At 40.9% G+C, this 21,274-nt stretch overlaps 1 protein-coding gene and 1 gene segment (V, D, J or C); one reads left to right on the top strand and one right to left on the bottom strand.

Annotated features, from left to right (window-relative positions):
• Positions 1-14,154, top strand: part of LOC120715464 (zinc finger protein 845-like) — a 218,014-nt gene extending 203,860 nt beyond the window's left edge. Inside the window, exons 8-10 of the mRNA XM_040002473.1 lie at positions 67-1,128; positions 7,840-8,025; positions 12,415-14,154. Of these exons, the coding sequence (XP_039858407.1) occupies positions 67-1,128; positions 7,840-8,025; positions 12,415-13,595 (2,429 nt within the window). The 3' untranslated portion in view covers positions 13,596-14,154. The remainder of the gene's footprint in view (positions 1-66; positions 1,129-7,839; positions 8,026-12,414) is intronic.
• LOC120715463 lies at positions 14,032-15,054 on the bottom strand. The segment is given in 3 exon segments: positions 14,032-14,071; positions 14,498-14,849; positions 14,971-15,054. Coding segments are annotated over 3 exon segments (435 nt in total).
• Positions 15,055-21,274: the final 6,220 nt, after the last annotated feature.

Below are 21,274 nucleotides of genomic sequence, written 5' to 3'. Positions count from 1 at the left end.
GAACATGATTAAAGGAACAATGTATTTCACTGCTTTTCTTTTTCTGGGCTCCTATTGTCCCTGCAGACCTCCCACAGCAGCAGCTCAGGAACCAGGACAGGAGCTCCAGATTGGACCAGGGGGAACCAGAACCTCCACAGCACACAGAGGAACAGAACAAACTCTGCAGCAGTCAGGAGGGAGAGCAGTCCGTAGTGACAGAGACGAAAACTTCTACGGTGACTTCTGCTCACAGCAAAAGTGACCACAGTGAATCAGAAGCAAACCGTGACCAGCTCCTCACTCACGGCTCTGCTGCAGCTGAGAGCCGAGCTCAGGAAGGAGGGAAGAAGGGCGATTCAGACTCTGGAAATCCAGAGTCAAAACTTCATGTAAACAGAAGTCAGAGCAACAATTCTGAAGAATTCCCGCCATCAGCGAGTCGGTGTAACACTGACACGGGTCGAAAATCTCTCCAGTGTGACATTTGTGGAAAGTCTTTTAAGAAAAAGTGCCAAATGAAGGAGCATTACAAAATCCACACAGGTGAGAAACCATTCACCTGTAATACATGTGAGAAAAGTTTTGCTCAGAAGAGCACTTTGCTGCGCCACATGACTGTCCACACAGGAGAGAGGTTGTTTTCCTGCCACATATGTGGAAAAACTTTTAGGCAACGCGGGAATCTGATGATCCACCTGAGAATCCACACCGGTGAGAGGCCGTATTCCTGCACAATGTGTGAAAAGACTTTCAGTCAGAGTAGTCATTTGTTGGGCCACATGCGAAGCCACAGAGGAGAGAAGCTGCACCAGTGCGATCACTGTGGGAAATGTTTTTCCGAATCATCGTCACTTAAATTACACAAAGTGATCCACACAGGAGAGAGGCCTCATTCTTGCCAGTTATGTGGGAAAGCGTTCATTAAACGCAGTAACCTGCTGCGCCACATGAGAACGCACACAGGAGAGAAACCGTATGTTTGTGAGACCTGCGGGGAAAGATTTACTCTGTCAACGTCGCTAAAAAGCCACAACGCGATCCACACAGGAGAGAAGCCGTATCACTGTAAAACCTGTGGGAAAATGTTCCGCCAGAGTCATCATTTGTTGTTTCACATGAAAACACACAACCAGCAGAAGCTGCAGTGCTGAAAGTTTTGTGGAGAAAACAAGTATCTACCAACAACTATTTTGATGTTGTCACGTGTAAAACTGTGTTCTTCATTTGATTTTTATTTTCCGTTCTGCGATGAAGCTTTGTTTGTCTAATGCAGGGTTTCTTTTCACAGTGAGTACCACCACGTAAAATATATGGCTCTTAAATTACCAGCCTTTGACCGACATTAGAGTACAGTAGTATACACCTATTAAACACCACATGCAGTTTCTTATATGAATGTTATTTATTAGAACTGTCATAAACAGGATGTGACAGGTGATAATAACAACTGTACTGCATTAAAACATTCTCAGCAGGTGGGATATCCAACCTTTAAGTGATGACGTATGAACAAACTACTCTGCATTTATTAAGGCTGTTGTGTTTTTAACATGTGTCACCAGTGGTACGCATACCACATTTTAAGAACCACTGCCCTAATGAAAACATAACGCGTCTTTTAGAATATATTACATGTTAGATTCCTTTTCCTTTTGGAGAAAGCCATGTTTAAAGTCTTCTTGCTGTGGTTGGTTGGATGCACTGAGAACCTGTCTGACTGACCAGCAGGACTGAGTTCATCCATCTTCTGCTGCTGGGTTTGGGACAGTAGCCTGAGCAGAGAAGCTCAGACCTCCTTCGGGGGAACGCTCAGGTATTCCCAAGTCAGGTGAGAGGTGTAATTGTTCTGGATCTGCCTCGGTGCGCATCCTGTGATTTTGTTCTTTCATTTTTTATTTTTTTTTATCGTAATTTCTTGTTTTGGGAGATTTCTTTGACGCTCTGGAAAAGGACTTTAACTTTTCTAATAGCATTATATCGACCTCTCAGAGATTCCAGTTATTTGTATGTTCAACACGTTTTCAGTGATTTTCTCCAGCTTTTGGATCATTTTCTGACATTTTAAATTTATAATGGTGATGTAAATATTGAAGTGGAGAAGTAGTTTTTCACCTGGTGTCATCCATCTGCAGTTTTCGAACAGCAGCTGTGACAGTCACACAAACCTTTTTATCGTTACTTTGGTTTCTGTGTGCGTCTGAGTGTCATTTAAACCAGCAGGTACGAGACAATCGCTCACTGATAGAAATGTGTGTTGGTCTTGTTTTTCCGTCTTATGGTTATTTGTGAATTGTGGGTTCAGATTTTGGAGCGTTGAAAGTGTCACAAAGAATTTAATTTCTTTAAAACACCTTTAATTTTTCCTTTTTTCTTTTTTTTTTTTTAACTGTTTGAGTTTTAAAGGAGACACGAACAAACTGCAGATGTTCAAAGCTGTTAGAAACATTTTGTTATAAATAAAGGGTTTTTTCTTCAAACAGTTTGGTGCTTCCACAGCAGCTCTGTCTCTGTCTCTGATCTTTACTGCTTCATTTCTCTGTTGTCTTTGTCATCAGTCCAATGACACAAGAATCAGAGGTGTAACAGTGTGTGGCTCCCTCTAGTGGATGTTGTGGAGTATTCTGTTGTCTTTGCTCCAAAGGTTTTTGTACAGAGTTTTGCTGTTTCCTGTCACTGTGGGCCGCAGAGCACAGTAGTACACAGCAGAGTCAGACAGCTGAAGCTTCTGGATCTTCAGAGAAACTGATGTCTTGTTGAGTTCAGCATCAAATCTGTCCTTCGGGAACTCTTGAGCGTTTTCAGTTCCAGAAGCATCTCGCCGTAAAACATATTTCGGATAGTCGTTCATGTCCTGTTTGTACCAGAACAGATATGGAAATGTAGAAGTTGTTTCGTATTTGCAGTAAAGTGTAACTGTGTCTCCTTCAGCAGCAATGACATCTCCTTGATCCTGGATCACTTTGTCTTCTCCTTTACACTCTGAGGAAGAACAGAACATGCAGAGGAAGAGATGGATCAATAAACATGATTAAAAACTCACCATTAATCAGACTCACACATTTATTTAAGCAGAGGAAACATGTTGATGTTTGTATCTCACCAAAGAAAAGAGCAGCAAGAATAATCCACAGCCAATGTTCCATCTGTACAACAAGGTTTCAATCAACAGGAGAAACTAGCTGATGTTCAACATTCAGTCTGAGAATTGTTCTCTTCACAGCAGCACTTATTATTGACACAATGGTTGAACACAGTGCAGAAGGAGAGCCCCGCCTACTGGATGATGTCGCCCTCTGTCTCCTCTTTGAGTCTCACTTCTCTCACTTCCTCTTCCTCCTGGTTCACAGACTGTTAGCAGCATTTGAATCACTGTGAGGAGGGAGGATGGAGCACTTTGCACTGTGTGCACAACGAGCCAAATGTTCTCCATCACTGAGCTAAAAGTGAGACTCAGAGTCAGATATGTTTCCAGATTAGATGAGCTATAAATGTGGAGACACCAGAAGAATTTCCAGAACCTGACTCCTGGTGTTTTTATATTTATATATATATATATATATATATATATATATATATATATATATATATATATATAGGTTCAATATCGATACGAATATCGTTGCACCCCTAAAATATATATATATATATTTTAGGGGTGCAACGATATTCGTATCGATATTGAACCGTTCGATACAGAGCTTTCGGTTCGGTACGCATATGTATCGAACAATACAACATTTGTAATTTATTTTATCAACTTTCCTTCTGACGATGCTGTCTGTGTTGAGCGCTCAGTGAATCTGTGTTCGACTACTCCGCCTAGGCTGCACTGTCGAGCGCAGATCCACTGAGCGCTCAACACAGACAGCATAGTCAGAAGGAAGAGCGCAGGGCAAGCTAGCGAGACAGAAGTTAAGCTCTACTTGCAACATTCAGATCTGGCGTTTGGAATTATTTTGGTTTTCATGTGACGTATGACCCTGAAGGTAAGCGAGTCATGGACTAAAGTAAAACAGTATGTTGGATGTGCCACGCAATGCTCAATTACATTGGTGTGAACTAGTGTGTTAGCGCAGTTAGCTCGTTAACGTGTTTGCCGTCTAGCCCCATGCACGGAGCGATCGGCGGTAGCTCGTTAACGGAGATTTGCCGTGTTGTGGCGTTAAGGTCATTTCAACGAGATTAACCTGAAAGCACTAGTGGGAACACAACGAATATGACTGCACATTTACGCCGACATCATCCTAGTGCAAAGACAAGTGGAAGCAGACAAAAAAAAGCAAGCATGCTACTAACTTTAGCCGAGTCATTTAGACAGCTGTTAGCACATGATTCTCCTTATGCTGCTGAGAATATAGCCCAGAAGAAGCGGATAGTATAGCTTTTATTTTGGAAAGAGCCATTTCTCTGTAATAAACTCTCTTTTCCAAAGATGAGTGATTCCTCAATCAGATACAGGGCTCGCAATATCGCTAGCCCGACGTCCCGGAGCTAGCGATTTTTTCAGTCGGGCTACCAAAATCTATCTCTTCCCTGCCCGTTGGGCTATTGTAGGAAGGAAAAATATATGTCAATGCTTTTGCATTCTTTCAGAAATGTAGCTGGGTAATTATGTCATTGGCATCGGTGAGCCACTGTCAATATGTGACATATTGAAGTCGCGTTTGAATTTGCGCTTGTTTTTTTGCTTTCACTTTGCAATCGTGCGAACTGTGTATAGAGAGCGACAGCACTGATCTGTGAGTGATGATAATTTGTGCGCCAATTCCTCTGACATCGTCTTATTAATCGTTAGCTTACTATGCAAACATGACAAGTGAAATCTCCCGCAGCAAGCTTAAACATGTGGGAGGTTGATCGCGCAGAGAATCGCTGAGCTTATGTGAGTGCGTGTAAAAGCATTTCAGTTCTGCTGAGCCAAATAAGACAGGTCAGGGTGAAGAAGTGACAGCCAAAGAAAAGCTTACCACAAAACGGAGAAGTTATGACAAATCAGACTATAAGGCAAAAAGAAAGTGCAGCTTTATGGTTTCATGGACAAAAGAATTTCTGTGGCTGCAATATGATGAGCTAAATAACCAGGGCTGCACATAATTGGTCCGCAGGTGCGCATTCGCTGTCAAAATAAAAAACACACACAAGGGTTAGGGTTAAATTTAAAAACTGTACTTTTGAGTTAAAATATATATTTATAATTTTAATAAATGACAAATTAAAAATGCATGAACATTTTTTTGTATCGAAAAAATATCGAACCGTGACACCAAAGTATCGAACCGAACCGAACCGTGAATTTTGTGTATCGTTGCACCCCTAATATATATATATATATATATATATATATATATATATATATATATACACACACACACACATATATATGGTTTATTGTTTAGCATGCCTTTAACATCATGAATCCATGTTTCACAAAGCCAGTACACAGGAATTACAACACAATACATGAAGAAAGACTTAAAAACTAGCAATAAAAAGTAAAATAAGTTATTTGTATTTATGTGTGTGGAGCAGCAGATTTGCAAACAAGCTGGTAGATTTGAATTGACTGAAGGATTAAACTCTGTGGTGAAACAGCGTGTGACACCTGTCGGTTCAAATGTCCATCAAAAAAATGTTTAAAAAAAATCTTCCTAATTTGTCTTTTTAATCATAAAAGAAAAATAGAAAATGGAACCAGCTGGGCCAAATGGACAATGGTTTCTAATATGCATTTAAATATTGTAACCAAGTTACCAAGTCTGATCACCAAACCAAGCAATGATACAAAACAGTAAAACAGATTCAATCAAACCTTTATTTAAAAAAAGGTTCATCATTTCACATGAAACATTAAAAACTTTCAATCTCCTTAAAACGTGCAGCTGTTGTTGGATCTGTTTCACTGTAGCAGCAAGATGTGACTCAAAGGACAGAGCATGATCGAGAACAAACTTACTTCCAACTGTCCACCAGTTCAATGGCTGCACTGTTTACTACTGTTAGTGCAGGATGGGGGGATGTCCTCCTGGAGTCAGTTACCAGGTCCTCAGTTTTCAAGGTGTTGATCTTTAAGAATGACCGATCACACCAAGAAACAAACTCATCCACAACAGGCCTATGGGAATATTCTTCACCATGACTGTGTCATCCACATATTTAATGAAATGCCTGGTAGGCTGTGTACTCCGACAGTCATTGGTGTACAAAATATACAGTAGGGGAGAGAGACAACATCCCTGTGGTGAACCAGAAGAATTCAGCTGATTGGAAAAACAGCCGTTTACTCTCACACGCTGACATCTGTTAGTTAAAAAGTCTGAACCTACACAATGGGATGTTTCTGCCTCACGCCATACCTGGTTCCATAACATTCTTTGTGTTTCATTTTCATTCATGTTTCATTTACTGAAGCTCAGCTCTTCTATGTTGTTTGCTTTATTAAATGTGAAGGACTTTAACCTCCTAAGACCCGAACTCTTCCACGGCAGCGTTTTTAATTTCTCTTTGATATTTGGGCTGATTGGGACCTGATGAATGTAAAAACAAAGAATTACCAGATTTTTTTTAACCTGATTTTTGTTTCTAAGAAAAATCAGAGCCACATATGAGGATATTTGTTTAAAATTTCAATAGAACAGTGGCAGTATAACGTCCTCGTAAGTGGATATCAGGCCCTTGTAGAGCAAAATTGAGTATTTTGGTTTAAATAACCCAAAATGTGATGTCGACATATGTGGACGCCAGGTCCTAGGACTTTAAAGATGTGGTCATCACAAACTTATCATTTTCATTTTTCAAAGGCTAAAAATCACATCATCAGCTCCTTTAATCAGCAGCTCACTGATAAGGTTTTTAGAAACCTGGATGGAAACAATAGTACCATCTGTGACCCACTTAATGAACAAATATAATGAACAACTGGATAATTAATTCAGGCAGAGTTTATTTCAAAACTTTAATTTCCAACAAATGAAAACAGCAAGGTGATGGAGATCATCCGGGACCCTCAGAAAACTAATCCAGCAGCTTCTGGCACTGCAGCAGCACCGATTCTGCCCAAAGTTAAACAGGTGACATTTCAAATTCCTGGTGTTCCATGTACCTGGAATAATTCCTGTGGATGCCTGTAGACTCTGGAACGTTGTTTTTTTGGGGGGGGGTTTGTTTGTTTTTTTTGTTTTTTGTTTTTTGGGGGGGGTCAGTGTAAACCGCTGTTTGATTTTTTTTTTTTATTGTGTCCATTCTGATAATATATACTTATAATAATAATGATAATAACAAGACGAAGAAGAAGAATTAGTAGTAGTAGTAAGGAAAAGAAGAAGGAATCCCGTGTGTGGGGCAAAACCTCAGTCCACCCAGTCAGAGAAGCACAGCAGTCATAGATCCTGCTGCTGCCTCTGAAGTAAAAAACACAGATAAAAGCAAAATACAATAAACAGGCTGATTTTTATTTTTTTACTTTTCTCCTTTATAATGAGCAGAAATAACTCGTTCAGTACCAGTGGAATTTTAGCTAATTTGATTGTGGTCTCTAACTCTCTGCTTGTTTATTTATTTATTTCTGCTTTTGGTGGAAATTTGACCGGATACACTCTGCATGGACCCTCACAGCAACGGAGAAAAACAGAAACTGAAAACTTATGGTGGTTATAAAAGTGTTTGGGGAGCAAGAGAAACAGACACGTTCGAGCTTTACGAAGCGGAACGAAAAGGCAACTCTCCTCTTCTGCCGGAACTTCACCGTGTGGCACCAGGCGGAAGTAAACGGGGGAGAGACGCTAATCTTTGTTTCAGCAGGAGGTAGGTTGTGTCGTGTCGTGTCGTGTCGTGTTGTGTTGTGTGAGCTGAGTGTGTGAGCTGTGGCAGCAACGATGCCTTCAGCTCAGTATCTGAGAGAGTTTATCAACGAGCGACTAACTGCTGCTGCTGAACAAATATTCTTGGAGTTTGAAAAAACGATCGTCCAGTACGAGGAAGAGATCGACCGTCAGCGCAGACTGCTGGATATCACCTGGAAACCCCAAATCAAGCTGCACAGGACAGGTGAGTCTGTGACGTTTGTTCTGTAGCGATTTTTCGGGCAAAATAAATCCACAGTGTGAGTTACAGTGGTATCAATATAATCAACCAGCGCCAGAAAATGGACACATAAGACGATCAAAAGAGCAATTTTTAATTTCAGTTCAATGTATATGGCGCTAAATAACAGCAACCGCATCAAGACACTTTATACTGTAAAGCAAAGACTCTACAGTAGTGTAGAAAAAACTCCAGCAATCAGATGGCGCCCTGTGACCATGCTGGTGAATGACTGTTAGGGGCCTCCAAGTTCTTAAATGTTTTTAGAGCCTTTCTTCAATTCAATTTAATTCAATTCAATTTAATTCCATTTTATTTATATAGCGCCAAATCACAACAGCAGTTGCCTCAAGGCGCTTTATATTGTACAGTAGATACAGAGAATGATAGGTTTGTAGCTTGAACCTATTCGCTGGAACGTTGAAGACAATATAATTACACAGAAGCAAGACACGAAGTAGGCAAAGTTCTTCATGTTTCTCGTGCACGGGAGAGAACCGGACAAACCCCGTTCCTTCGCTTGACCCCAGTTGCTCTCGTCCGCTCCCCCGTAACACTGCTCTTTTATTGAGGTTACATGAATATGCATAGGTTCATTCACATATGACGTCTACATACAAACAAAGAGTACCTTGCCTGTGTGTGTGTGTGTTGGGGGGGGGGGGTCAGAGTGTGACCCCATAAAGACTTCCCTAAACCTGCTGATCTGTAAGTCCAGCAGTTCATCTAAACAAAAGGCACTTAGCCTAAAACAGATACAGCCACGTTTATCCTACCATAAAACAATAAAACAAGGTACGACCTCTTCCCATGCTCCCAGGATGTAGGTGTGCATTCCAGGAATGCACACCAAGCCTTTGCAGCCTGCTAAAGATCACACATCCTATCACTACACAATTGATTATACACCTCTAAGCATATATGGTTAAATATTTCTAAGCATAAATGACAATCAACAATACAAAACCTAACAGAGGAAAAACCCAACAATCATATGACCCCCTATGAGCAAGCACTTTGGCGACAGTGGGAAGGAAAAACTCCCTTTTAACAGGAAGAAACCTCCGGCAGAACCAGGCTCAGGGAGGGGCGGGGCCATCTGCTGTGATTGGTTGGGGTGAGAGAAGGAAGACAGGATAAAGACATGCTGTGGAAGAGAGACAGAGGTTAATAACAGATATGATTCAGTGCAGAGAGTCTGTTAATACATAGTGAGTGAGAAAGGTGACTGGAAAGGAAAAACTCAATGCATCATGGGAATCCCCCGGCAGCCTACGTCTATTGCAGCATAATTAAGGGAGGATTCAGGGTCACCTGGTCCAGCCCTAACTATATGCTTTAGCAAAAAGGAAAGTTTGAAGCCTAATCTTGAAAGTAGAGATAGTGTCTGTCTCCTGAATCCAAACTGGAAGCTGGTTCCACAGAAGAGGGGCCTGAAAACTGAAGGCTCTGCCTCCCATTCTACTTTTAAATACTCTAGGAACAACAAGTAGGCCTGCAGAGCGAGAGTGAAGTGCTCTAATAGGGTGATATGGTACTACAAGGTCATTAAGATAAGATGGGGCCTGATTATTTAAGACCTTTTATGTGAGGAGCAGGATTTTGAATTCTGGATTTAACAGGAAGCCAAAACAGGAGAAATCTGCTCTCTCTTTCTAGTCCCTGTCAGGACTCTTGCTGCAGCATTTTGGATTAGCTGAAGGCTTTTCAGGGAGTTTTTAGGACATTCTGATAATAATGAATTACAGTCGTCCAGCCTGAATTAAGAAGCAGAAAGTTAGCGGCCATCCAGGTCTTTATGTCTTTAAGACATTCCTGCAGTTTAACTCATTGGTGTGTGTTATCTGGCTTCATGGACAGATAGAGCTGGGTGTCATCTGCATAGCAGTGTAAATATATGCTATGTCTTCTAATGATGCTGCCTAAGGGAAGCATGTATAATGTAAACAGAATTGGTCCTAGCACTGAACCCTGTGGAACTCCATAATTAACCTCAGTGTGTGAAGAGGACTCTCCATTTACATGCACAAACTGGAGTCTATTAGATAGATATGATACAAACCACTGCAGTGCAGTACCTGTAATGGGTACAGACATACATACCTTTGCTTTGATGCTTCGTTTAATGCACGGCTCTGTTGCACGCCGATGTGTTAAATGATGTAAACACGAGCATTTCATCCACTTTAGCAACTAAACACAGACCTGCAATACAAACAGATTCAGGAGCAGCGTGTGAATAAACAACATTAAGTCCTCACAGCCTCCAGATTTAAGTCTGCAGGGGGGCGTGGGGTGTAATCCACCGTATTCATTTCTAGGCTTTCATAACATTTTTCAAATTAAAAGTGAAATAATATAAAATATTGTATCAATTAAATTGCATTAATATTTTTAAAATATGCAAATAAAAGCTTTTTTGACAAGTCAGTAAAATTGTACATGAACCAATAAACTCTGAGCCACGGGCCCGAGGGTTGTTAGTTTGACACTGAATTATTATTAATATTAATTCATGTTTGTGCTCTTCTCAGCAGCACAAAAACTTAATGTCAGAAACTTTTCCAAGAAAACAGAGTAAAGGTACATTTTTTGCCTTAATTTAGATTCCATATAAATCTTAATTTTATTTGACTTTGACCTTCGACTGTACTCAAAAAACTTTGATATTTTTTGTGTTTAAGAATTTTTTTTCTTTAAAAGTTACATTTTGATTAGATCAAGACAAAACACAAAGATTACATGAAGAGGAGATGCTTACATAAGGCCAATGACTCAAGAGTGGAGGCAGAAAGCTGTTCCAAAGTTTTGCAGTTCAGCATTTGGAAGGTTTACGACGGTGCGGAACAGCAGGCTGCGAAATCCTTTAAGACTTTGAAGTCGGACTGGGATTTTCCGTCAGGGCTTTCTGGTCGTCACTGTGATATTATTCTGTTATCATATGTTACCTTATGTATGTAATCAAAGTAGTTGAATTATGATAACAGCTGTAGGACATATATTATCCTTTAGTTTAGATGGTGTGCTGTGTATGTAGTTTAGTCCTCATTATACTTTTGGGTTAAAAGAACATAATCATTTAGTGTGTGCATAAGTGTGCATCACTCTGTATCCTTGATCTGCTGTGAATGTATTACACTGTTTTCTTGACATGCTTTATTGTTGAATCATAAAAAGAAAGATTGTTCAGGAGACTCTGTGTCTAGGGCAGAAGAGACAGACCACATTCCATACCCCCACCTTTACAGAGAGCAGAGAAACAACTGCCGAGGTCATAACTTAGGCGCCGTAACAGAGAAAGAATGTGAATGTTTAGGCTTTTACGACTAGGTTGTGGCCGCTAGGAACTATAAAAGGCTGTGTAACCCGTCACCATTTTGAGACTCGCTGTGACCCTCTTCATGCATGTCTCCCCATCATGATGGTTCTAATGCTCATAAGTGTTGAATTGTATGGAAATAAATGATTGTTGATTGAGCATTTATACACCGAGTATTGTCCTTCCTTCAGCCCAAAGATTAAAAGAATTGGGAGATTTCAACATCACCCAGAAGCAAAGCAGCCCCACAGCATCACACTGCCACCACCACGTTTGACTGTTGCTATGACGTTCTTTTTTGAAATGTTGTGTTAGTTTTACATCACTTAAAACGGGACTCAAACCTTCCAGAAAGTTGAACTTTAGTCTCGTCTGGTCTCCCAGATTCTGTCTTGTTGTTGAATATTGAACTAAGTTCTTTATGTGTTGTTCTGTTTTTTCTGTGACATCCTGGATGAGTTGTTGCTGTGCTCTTGAAGAGATTTTGGTAGGCCGGCTCCTCTGAGGAAGGTTCACGTTGGCTCTTGCTGTGGTTCGCTGGAATCACTTTGTCAGACAGCTTCTTCTTTTTTTTTTTCATTCAGCAGGTCTGGCAGTAACGAGGCCTGCGTGTGGGCAGTGGAAAAAAACCTGGTTAATCACAGTGCATTTATTTCACAGCACTGCACTGGTGGTTTGTAATGAACCAGGAAAATAATTTACATTTGAGTACTACTAAACGAGTCGGTGGTCAGTTAGTTTCATCATTGGGAGGGGGGCATCTTGGTTTTGTTAGTCCAAAATACTGAATTAGTGTAGACATCCATTAATTTGGAGCCATTTTTACAAAGTGAAAGAAACCTTGCTTCTCAGTACTCTGCACTTCCACACAGCTCACATGTATTCCCGGCACTGCCACAACAGCTGGGATTGAAACCCTAACTTGCTACAATGAACGGTGATTGACACGCTGACTAAGTAATAGGAATATATGGTGATGTCCTACTGTCATAACCGTGTTTGTTTATTTTTCTTGTCTCTTTCTGTCCTTCCAGACCTTGCACAGCAGCATATCTGTAAGGAGGAGGTTCTTCCTGAGCAGCAGCTTTGTAACCAGGAGAGGAGCTCCAGACTGGACCGGGAGGAACCAGAACCTCCTCAGAGTACAGAGGAACAGCAGGAACTGCGCAGCAGTCAGGAGGACGAGCAGGTTGTAGTGAAGGAAGAGAATGATACCATTTTTAAGGTGACTGTTACTTGGGGGGAAAGCAACCAGAGTGAAGCAGAACCAGACAGTGACCAGCTCGCTGCTCACAGCTCTGCTGTAGCTGAGAGCCAAGATCAGGAAGGAAGCAGGAATGTCAATTCAGGTTCGACTGGAAAAAGAAGCAGAAGTCAGAGCAATGATACAGAAAGCTCTCCCATGCCAGCTGATAAGTGTAACACTGATACAGTTAAACAGCCTTTGAAAGGAGATGGTTTTCCCTTAAGAAAATGTAAAAAAGCCTTCAAGAAAAAGTCTCAAAAGAGGACACGTCCCAGAATGCAAACAAGCGAGAAGCTGCATACCTGCAAAACGTGTGAGAAAACCTTTAGTGAAAAGAGCGTTTTGTTGCGTCACACAAAAACTCACACGGGAGAGAAGATTCATTCTTGCAAAACGTGTGAGAAAACCTTTATTCAACGCAGTGATTTGATGAACCACATGAGAATCCACACCGGCGAGAGGCCATACTCTTGTAAAACATGCGGGAAGTCTTTCAATCAAAGTGGTAATTTGATGGCCCACCAACGAATCCACACAGGAGAGAGGCCATATTCTTGCACAACGTGTGGAAAAACCTTTAGTCAAGGTAGTAATTTGTTGAGCCACATGCGATGCCACACAGGAGAGAAGCCTCACGTTTGTAAGACCTGCGGGGAAAGATTTACAACGTCAGGGTCGCTTAAAATCCACACCACGAGCCACACAGGAGAGAGGCCTCATCCTTGCCAAGCATGTGGGAAAACCTTCACTACACGCTGTAACCTTCTGCGTCACATGAGAACGCACACAGGAGAGAAGCCGTATGTTTGTGAGACCTGCGGGGAAAGATTTACTCTGTCAACGTCACTTAAAAGCCACAAAACTATCCACACGGGAGAGAAACCGTATCACTGTAAAACCTGTGGGAAAATGTTCCGCCAGAGTCATCATTTGTCGTTGCACATGAAGACCCACAAACAGCAGTCGTAGTGCTGAAAGTTTTGTGGGGAAAACCGTATTTCAAACACCTTTACACTACTCCAACAACTATTCTGATTGGCAGCATTTGTTCTGATAATATCTGTTCATTTTTCTTTTTTTTGTAAGAAGTCCCTCATGAACAGTTGACCTCCTCACCCGATCACTAAGGAAGGCCAGCGCCACCCTTCAGAGGATGCTCATTTCTGCTGCTGTATCTGTGATAACGTTCTTTTGACCTTTTGAATTTCAGGGAGTTTCTAGTTTTGGGAGATTTCTTTGCGATTCTGGAAGAAGTGTTTTGTAACTTTTCTAATAACGCTATAATCAACCTTTGAGTTCAGCATGTTTTCAGTGATTTTCTACAGCAGTTTCTTTGTCATATTATTACAACTGTATAAATTTATAACAATACATTCAAATATTAAAAAAGTGGAGGAGCATTTTGTCAGCTGATGGTCTTCATCTGCAGCCTTTGAGATTTTCTCCTGTGACGGAGTCGCACAAACTTTACCTCCATCACTTTGGATTCTGAGTGTTGTTGAAAACAGGAGGATACGAGACGATATCTGACTCTGATTGAAATATCTGTTATTCTTTTTTACTGTGTCTCAGTTGTTTGTGGGTTATGAGCTCAGATGTTGGAGTGGTGATATCTGACAGCTGAAGCAGTTTTGTTTCTGTTTCTTCAGAAGACAAACAAACTGTAAATGTTCGACATTGTTAGAAAGTGTTCTTTATAAATAAAGTTATTTTTCTTCTAATAGTTTTGTGCTTCCACAGCAGCTCTGTCTCTGTCTTTGATCTTTACTGCTTCATTTCTCTGTTGTCTTTGTCATCAGTCCAATGACACAAGAATCAGAGGTTTAACAGTGTGTGGCTCCCTCTAGTGGATGTTGTGGAGTATTCTGTTGTCTTTGCTCCAAAGGTTTTTGTACAGAGTTTTGCTGTTTCCTGTCACTGTGGGCTGCAGAGCACAGTAGTACACAGCAGAGTCAGACAGCTGAAGCTTCTGGATCTTCAGAGGAACTGATGTCTTGTTGATTTCAGCATCAAATCTGTCCTCCTGGAACTCTGGGGCTTTATCTGTTGCTCCAGAGAGAAATTTCCGCAAGATATATTTTGGGTAAGCGTTTACTTCTTGTTTGTACCAGAACAAGGTGGGTGTTGTTTGACTTGCAAATGTACATCCAAGTGTAACTGTGTCTCCTTCAGCAGCAATGACATCTCCTTGTTCCTGGATCACTTTGTCTTCTCCTTTACACTCTGAGGAAGAACAGAACATGCAGAGGAAGAGATGGATCAATAAACATGATTAAAAACTCACCATTAATCAGACTCACACATTTATTTAAGCAGAGGAAACATGTTGATGTTTGTATCTCACCAAAGAAAAGAGCAGCAAGAATAATCCACAGCCAATGTTCCATCTGTACAACAAGGTTTAAATCAACAGGAGAAACTAGCTGATGTTCAGCATTCAGTCTGAGAATTGTTCTCTTCACAGCAGCACTTATTATTGACACAATGGTTGAACACAGTGCAGAAGGAGAGCCCCGCCTACTGGATGATGTCGCCCTCTAGTGGAGCTGAGCCATGTGGAAAAATCTTCCAGTACCTTGTGTTTTTGTACATTCTGTGTTACCCTGCTAACTGAGGCCTGCAGAGTCTGAGCTGTAGCTCTTGGCTTTGTTGCAGTTTCACTGAACATCACATGATCAGACCTTGGGATGAATTTGCTGGGACTTCCTCACCTGGGATGATTGGCAGCTTAAATGGTTTCCACTTGTGAATAATAATCTCACCGCAGACAAAGGAAATTAAAACAGTTTGAAAACGGCCTCATAATCTCTCCACTATGTCTTTCTGAAACTGACCCACATCTTGTATGGACGGCACGCTCCAAGGTTCAGGTGGTTTGTGCTGCATGTTTCCCTCAGACGCTGCAGGACGTTACAGTGGAATGTGCTGACAGTCTGACCCCGAGGCATCAATGCATAGCGAACAACCCTTTGAGTTCTTTAGGAACCAAAGATTTGCATGCTCACTGTGGAGATGATCTAATGCCTCCTCTTCAAACTCTGACACTGGACTCTCCACTGAAAACTGCTATTTGGTGTTTATCAGAGTGGGAACCCAAGAGAGCCCCAAAGTTTCTGTTTAGCAAAGAAGAATGTTAAGAGATATACTCTAAAACACTTCTTCAGTAGAGAATCAGAGAAGAGAAACACAGAATTTCTTGCTAGCAAGGGCAGCCTCCAGAACTGACACTCCAAGAGTGAGGCCCAGAGACTCGCACTGAGAGACTGCCCCGGTCTTTATTTATAAACTCCAGTGAGCGCTTGTTCCTTACATTGGAATGTGGGGGGGTGTGTGTGTGTGACCCCATAAACGACTCCCCTTAACCTGCTGGTCTGGAAAGTCCAACAGTTCATCTATATGTAAAAAGGCACTTAGACTAAAACTAACATAGCTACGTTAATCCTGCCGTAAAACAATAAGCCAAGGTACAACCTTTCCCATGCTCCTAGGACGTGGGGGTGAACGCCAGAACACCCTGGAATGTTACAGACCTCCTAGGATGAGACATTCTTTCAATATGCCACCAACTATATACTTCTAAACACAAATGATTACATGCAGTATTCTACCATATGCAAACTTATATCATTAAAAGATTATACTGACTACTAAGTACAATTTTCCATTGACAAAGAAAATGTCTTAAACTAAACTGCATCAAAATTAGGGCTGCCACGATTAGTCGACTAGTCAAAATTGATTACGATCAAAATCGTCGACGACTGATTTAATAGTCGACGTGTCGTTTGAAGCTTTGTAAGATCACAAAAGACGCAGGAATAAGTAGTAGGATTTAAGAGTGTAATAACGGACTGAAACAGAAGATGGCAGCACTGCATGTACAAGGATGCCAGCTGCCGTTAAGAAGAAGAAGAAGCTGTGTCCCAGAATTCATAGCGCAGCCCAGCTCAGTTTCCAACAATGGCGGCAGCTAGTTAGTTTTAGTATTACTCTTATTATTCTTTCTGGGTCACAAAATAAACGTTTAACATATTTTCAGGCGAGAATGTAGCTGTGTAAACCTCAAATATCTGCTCAGTTTATCAAGACACCACATATTTTCAAAAGCGCTCCGACGTTTTCGGAGACGTCTGTTACCCACTAGCTCGATAGCTAGCCGGGGGCAAGGCTCACTAGAGCCGTGAGAACACCGGACTCCCGGCAAATCGTTTTCAAACCCACCGCCGTCTTTCACTACTCAGGTTAAACATGATATATGAGTCACTTAGATAACTTAAAAATGTTGTTTGGCTTTTTTCAGTATTTTATTTGTTCCTGAGTAAATCGGTTTGGCTGAGATTAAAGTTATAGTTTTTACACAGCTGAATAAACGTCAAGCAGACAGCTGATCATCAGAAGTGTGAGATGCTGGAGAATTTACTCCGGTGTCCTGTTATATTTTAGATAGCAAGGATCAGACGGCTGAGTTTATTAAACTCCACCGAAACAATCTGCACATTTCATTAAAATTTAATAAACTATCATCTTGTCTTTATTTTTAGTTAGCACCTTAAACACTTAAAGCTGTAAGCTAATGATAGTTATATAAGAGCAGATGCTGCTGGTGCAATAAGCTGTAGTTTTACATTCAATGGATGATGATCTGATTAGTCGACTAATCGCAAAAATAATCGGTGACTAGTCGACTATCAAAATAATCGTTTGTGGCAGCCCTAATCAAAATATGTCATCAGCATATTTTTGTGATTTTATGTCAGGTTATAATTTGTATTTGATTCAGAACTTTCTAATTCATGTTTTCACTCCGACTCAGTTCAGGGTTGATTGTGTGCGCTCTGCCAGCTCGAGTCTCCAGTAGATTTTTTTTTCATTTGCTGTGTTTTGTGTTTGTTTGGTGCTTTAGACGTGACATTAATTCAATAAGGAGAGATCACTTGGAAGAACTGAACGTGATTTTCTGAGATAGAGAAGTTAATCAGTGTATTTGGAGATTGGACTCTGATGGAGTCCCAGCAGTGACAGAATCTAGGACGGGACTCCCGGCGTTTTAGATGCTGCTGGTGGTGAAGATGAATATTTAGGCTCGGATGGTGCTCTGACTGATTTGGGTGAGGTGGAGATGTGGAGGAGATGGGTTCAATGAATGAGTGGCTGAAAGGGAGAATAATGGAGAGCATAGACATAAACCACACAGAGTGGGGGCTGAGTACAGTGAGCACATTTAGAGTTGGGTGAATTGGTTATTTGTAAGTTTTTATCACATCTTTGTTGGCATTCACTCTTCTAGCATGAGCTCTTAAATCTCCGTGCAGCTTTAACTCTGCCATATCGAGCGCAAAGTATAAGACACGTTTCTTGTCTTTGTAAAATATCTGCACAAAGAGACTGTGTGTTGAAAATAATAGTAAATCAGTTTGTGTGCTTGACTTAAATATTCCCCTCCAGTGTAGTGCGCTTAGAGAAAGGAACTCCCAGAAATGCACAGGTAAGAACTGAGGGTCAGGTCAGGAGTTTCCACCTCTACATCAATCTTCTCACTGAGCTCCCTTTATAAATGTCAACAGTACATTTTTTATGTCAAATCCATAAAGGATACCATCTCATTGGCTGAGTAAATCAGTGGGTGGAGCCACAGAAAATAACTTTCAGGGTCTGTTGAAGCAGTGAACCATCTGTTGGTGTTAAACAATCCAGCGAGCTGCAGCGACACGTTAGAGAAATCCACACGGTGATTTTTACAGCTGGTCTCGTTGCACAAGCGTCTGCACAAGTTTCCATATCAGACTGTAAAGTTTAAGGAGGAGAGGATTTGATTGTGTTCGTTTATTTTTAATCCCAGCAGAAGATCAGATCAGAACACACTGAGAGTGTCGATTATTCCCACTTTGCTGGAGGAACTCAAAGATAATCTGCAACCTCCAATCCTCTAATACCTGAATCAACATTTCCTGCAGTATGTTGACAAAAATTAAAGACTTTTAATACATTTTTATTTTTCATCAGGCTTCATTTCAACTCTGGAACAAACACTGAGAAAAGAAATACCGAATTAATGTTATCCTTTATTTAACCAGGAAGTGAATCTCTTTCCTTCAGCTTCACAACATTTACACTTCAGATGCTTTGAATTTCAGGACCACAGACAGCGACGATGTTTCCTCCTGACTGTTGATGCTGATATAAAGTGTTGGTTTGTGGTTGATGTGGATTTGCTGCTCATGTGAATCCTCCCACAGTGTTTCATTAGCAGCTGTAACCACAGTGACTCTGATAAAACAGGAATTAGCAGAATCCATCTGATATGAAGCTGTGCTTTGAATACCACTTCCCTCCTCTTTGAAGAGTAGTCAGATATCTGTGTTCAGGTTTTTGTACAGCCTCTTCTACACTTTGTATCACTGTGTTTCTAGAGCACAGTAGTAGAGAGCTGTGTCTGCCAGGGTTAGGGCTGCTATGGTCAGAGTAGTTGTTGTACGTGATGTTTTTGATTCATATCGATTATCAGGAATATATTGACGATCACTCCGAGATCTTGCTCCTTTGTAGAGTATAAACTGAGGAGCCTGAAGATCAGAATCATGTCTGTACCAGTAAAGGCGTACATACTCTGATGTTGTCTCATAGTCACATGTGAGTTTGACAGATTCTCCTTCTGTTTTAGTGACTTCAGGTTGTTGAGGAGTGATTGAGTCTCCAGCTGTTAGTCCTGGAAAAAGAAAGAAGAAAAGTAGTGAAATGCAGTCTGTATATCTGCTTAATGCAGCAGCTTCAACTAAACTTTAATCCCTGTTCTTAAACTCACCTATAATGTGAGATAGAAGCAAAAAGAGGTGCAGCAACATGTCTTTGGAGTTATTAAAGCCAGACAGACAGCACATGAACAATGTTCTTCCACTGTAGCACAATGACCAACAAATAATGTCATTGGATGAGCTCAACTTCAGTGGGCGGGGCCAGTTTAATAGCTCAGCCAATCAAATAGTTTTGTGCTTCCACAGCAGCTCTGTCTCTGTCTCTGATCTTTACTGCTTCATTTCTCTGTTGTCTTTGTCATCAGTCCAATGACACAAGAATCAGAGGTTTAACAGTGTGTGGCTCCCTCTAGTGGATGTTGTGGAGTATTCTGTTGTCTTTGCTCCAAAGGTTTTTGTACAGAGTTTTGCTGTTTCCTGTCACTGTGGGCTGCAGAGCACAGTAGTACACAGCAGAGTCAGACAGCTGAAGCTTCTGGATCTTCAGAGGAACTGATGTCTTGTTGAGCTCAGCATCAAATCTGTCCTTCGGGAACTCTCGAGCATTCTCTTCAGCTCCCGTACTGTCTCGCCTTAAAACATACTTTGGAAAGTTGTTCACATCTTGTTTGTACCAGAACAAATATGCATATGTAGAAGTTGTTTCATATTTGCAGTAAAGTGTAACTGTGTCTCCTTCAGCAGCAATGACATCTCCTTGTTCCTGGATCACTTTGTCTTCTCCTTTACACTCTGAGGAAGAACAGAACATGCAGAGGAAGAGATGGATCAATGAACAGGATTAAAAACTCACCATTAATCAGACTCACACATTTATTTAAGCAGAGGAAACATGTTGATGTTTGTATCTCACCAAAGAAAAGAGCAGCAAGAATAATCCACAGCCAATGTTCCATCTGTACAACAAGGTTTAAATCAACAGGAGAAACTAGCTGATGTTCAACATTCAGTCTGAGAATTGTTCTCTTCACAGCAGCACTTATTATTGACACAATGGTTGAACACAGTGCAGAGGGAGAGCCCCGCCTACTGGATGATGTCGCCCCCAGTGGAGCTGAGCAGTGTGCAGAAGTGTGTTTTTGTACACAGTTTTGGTGTTTCCTGTCACTGTGGGCGTTGCAGCAGACTCTCACTGCAGCAGATCAGATCTGAAGAGCCATTCATCTTTGGTCGTCAGCATCTTCTGGCTGTTCTTTTGTTCTACTTCATGTTCCCGGGCGTAAGATGAGGAACTCACATAGTTTTCATGGATATTTCAAGCCGTACTGACATTAGCAGCTTCCACAACAGCCATTTGTATTTCGTGTATGCTGTGTTGTGAAAACCTCTAAAGAGTAAATAAAGATACCAGTCTCTTCAGGTGAACAGAAAGCTTCATCTGCATTACTCAGGAGGGTTTGTCTTTTCTCCAACACTGTGAACAAGATTTTCTCTTAATGAATTACCTGGTTAAATAGAGTCACTGCACCATCTTGTGGTAGAAAAGTGGTATTGCATAGTAAAGTGTTGCCTGATGTCAGTTAATCTCTTTTTAAGTCACAGGATGAAATTGTTTTGCGTTCTGTTGATAGCTCACTTTATCTTTTTTAAAAACACTGAAATCTTAAAACAGGTACATTTGAATGTTTTTGCCAATTTTTTTCAATATTTTATTTTAATTTTTCTAGCATAGAAACTCATCAACAAACAAATACAGCTCAAGTGCTGAGATAATAGGACAAGAAATAGCACAATAATAATCAATAGAGAAGGACAAAAAAAGAGAGAGATTAGAAACTACCAGTATCCATAATCTGGAACGTGCACAGCCAAAAACTGCAATTTCTGGATTGGGTGAGATGGAGATCCCGTAAGCTTTAGAGTACCAATCAAATATTTTGGACCAGAAGTTGGTCA

Source organism: Simochromis diagramma, unplaced genomic scaffold, assembly GCF_900408965.1.
Source record: "Simochromis diagramma unplaced genomic scaffold, fSimDia1.1 OVJJ01000443.1, whole genome shotgun sequence".
NCBI classification, from domain to species: Eukaryota; Metazoa; Chordata; class Actinopteri; order Cichliformes; family Cichlidae; genus Simochromis; species Simochromis diagramma.
This window is presented reverse-complemented; position numbering and strand designations above follow the sequence as displayed.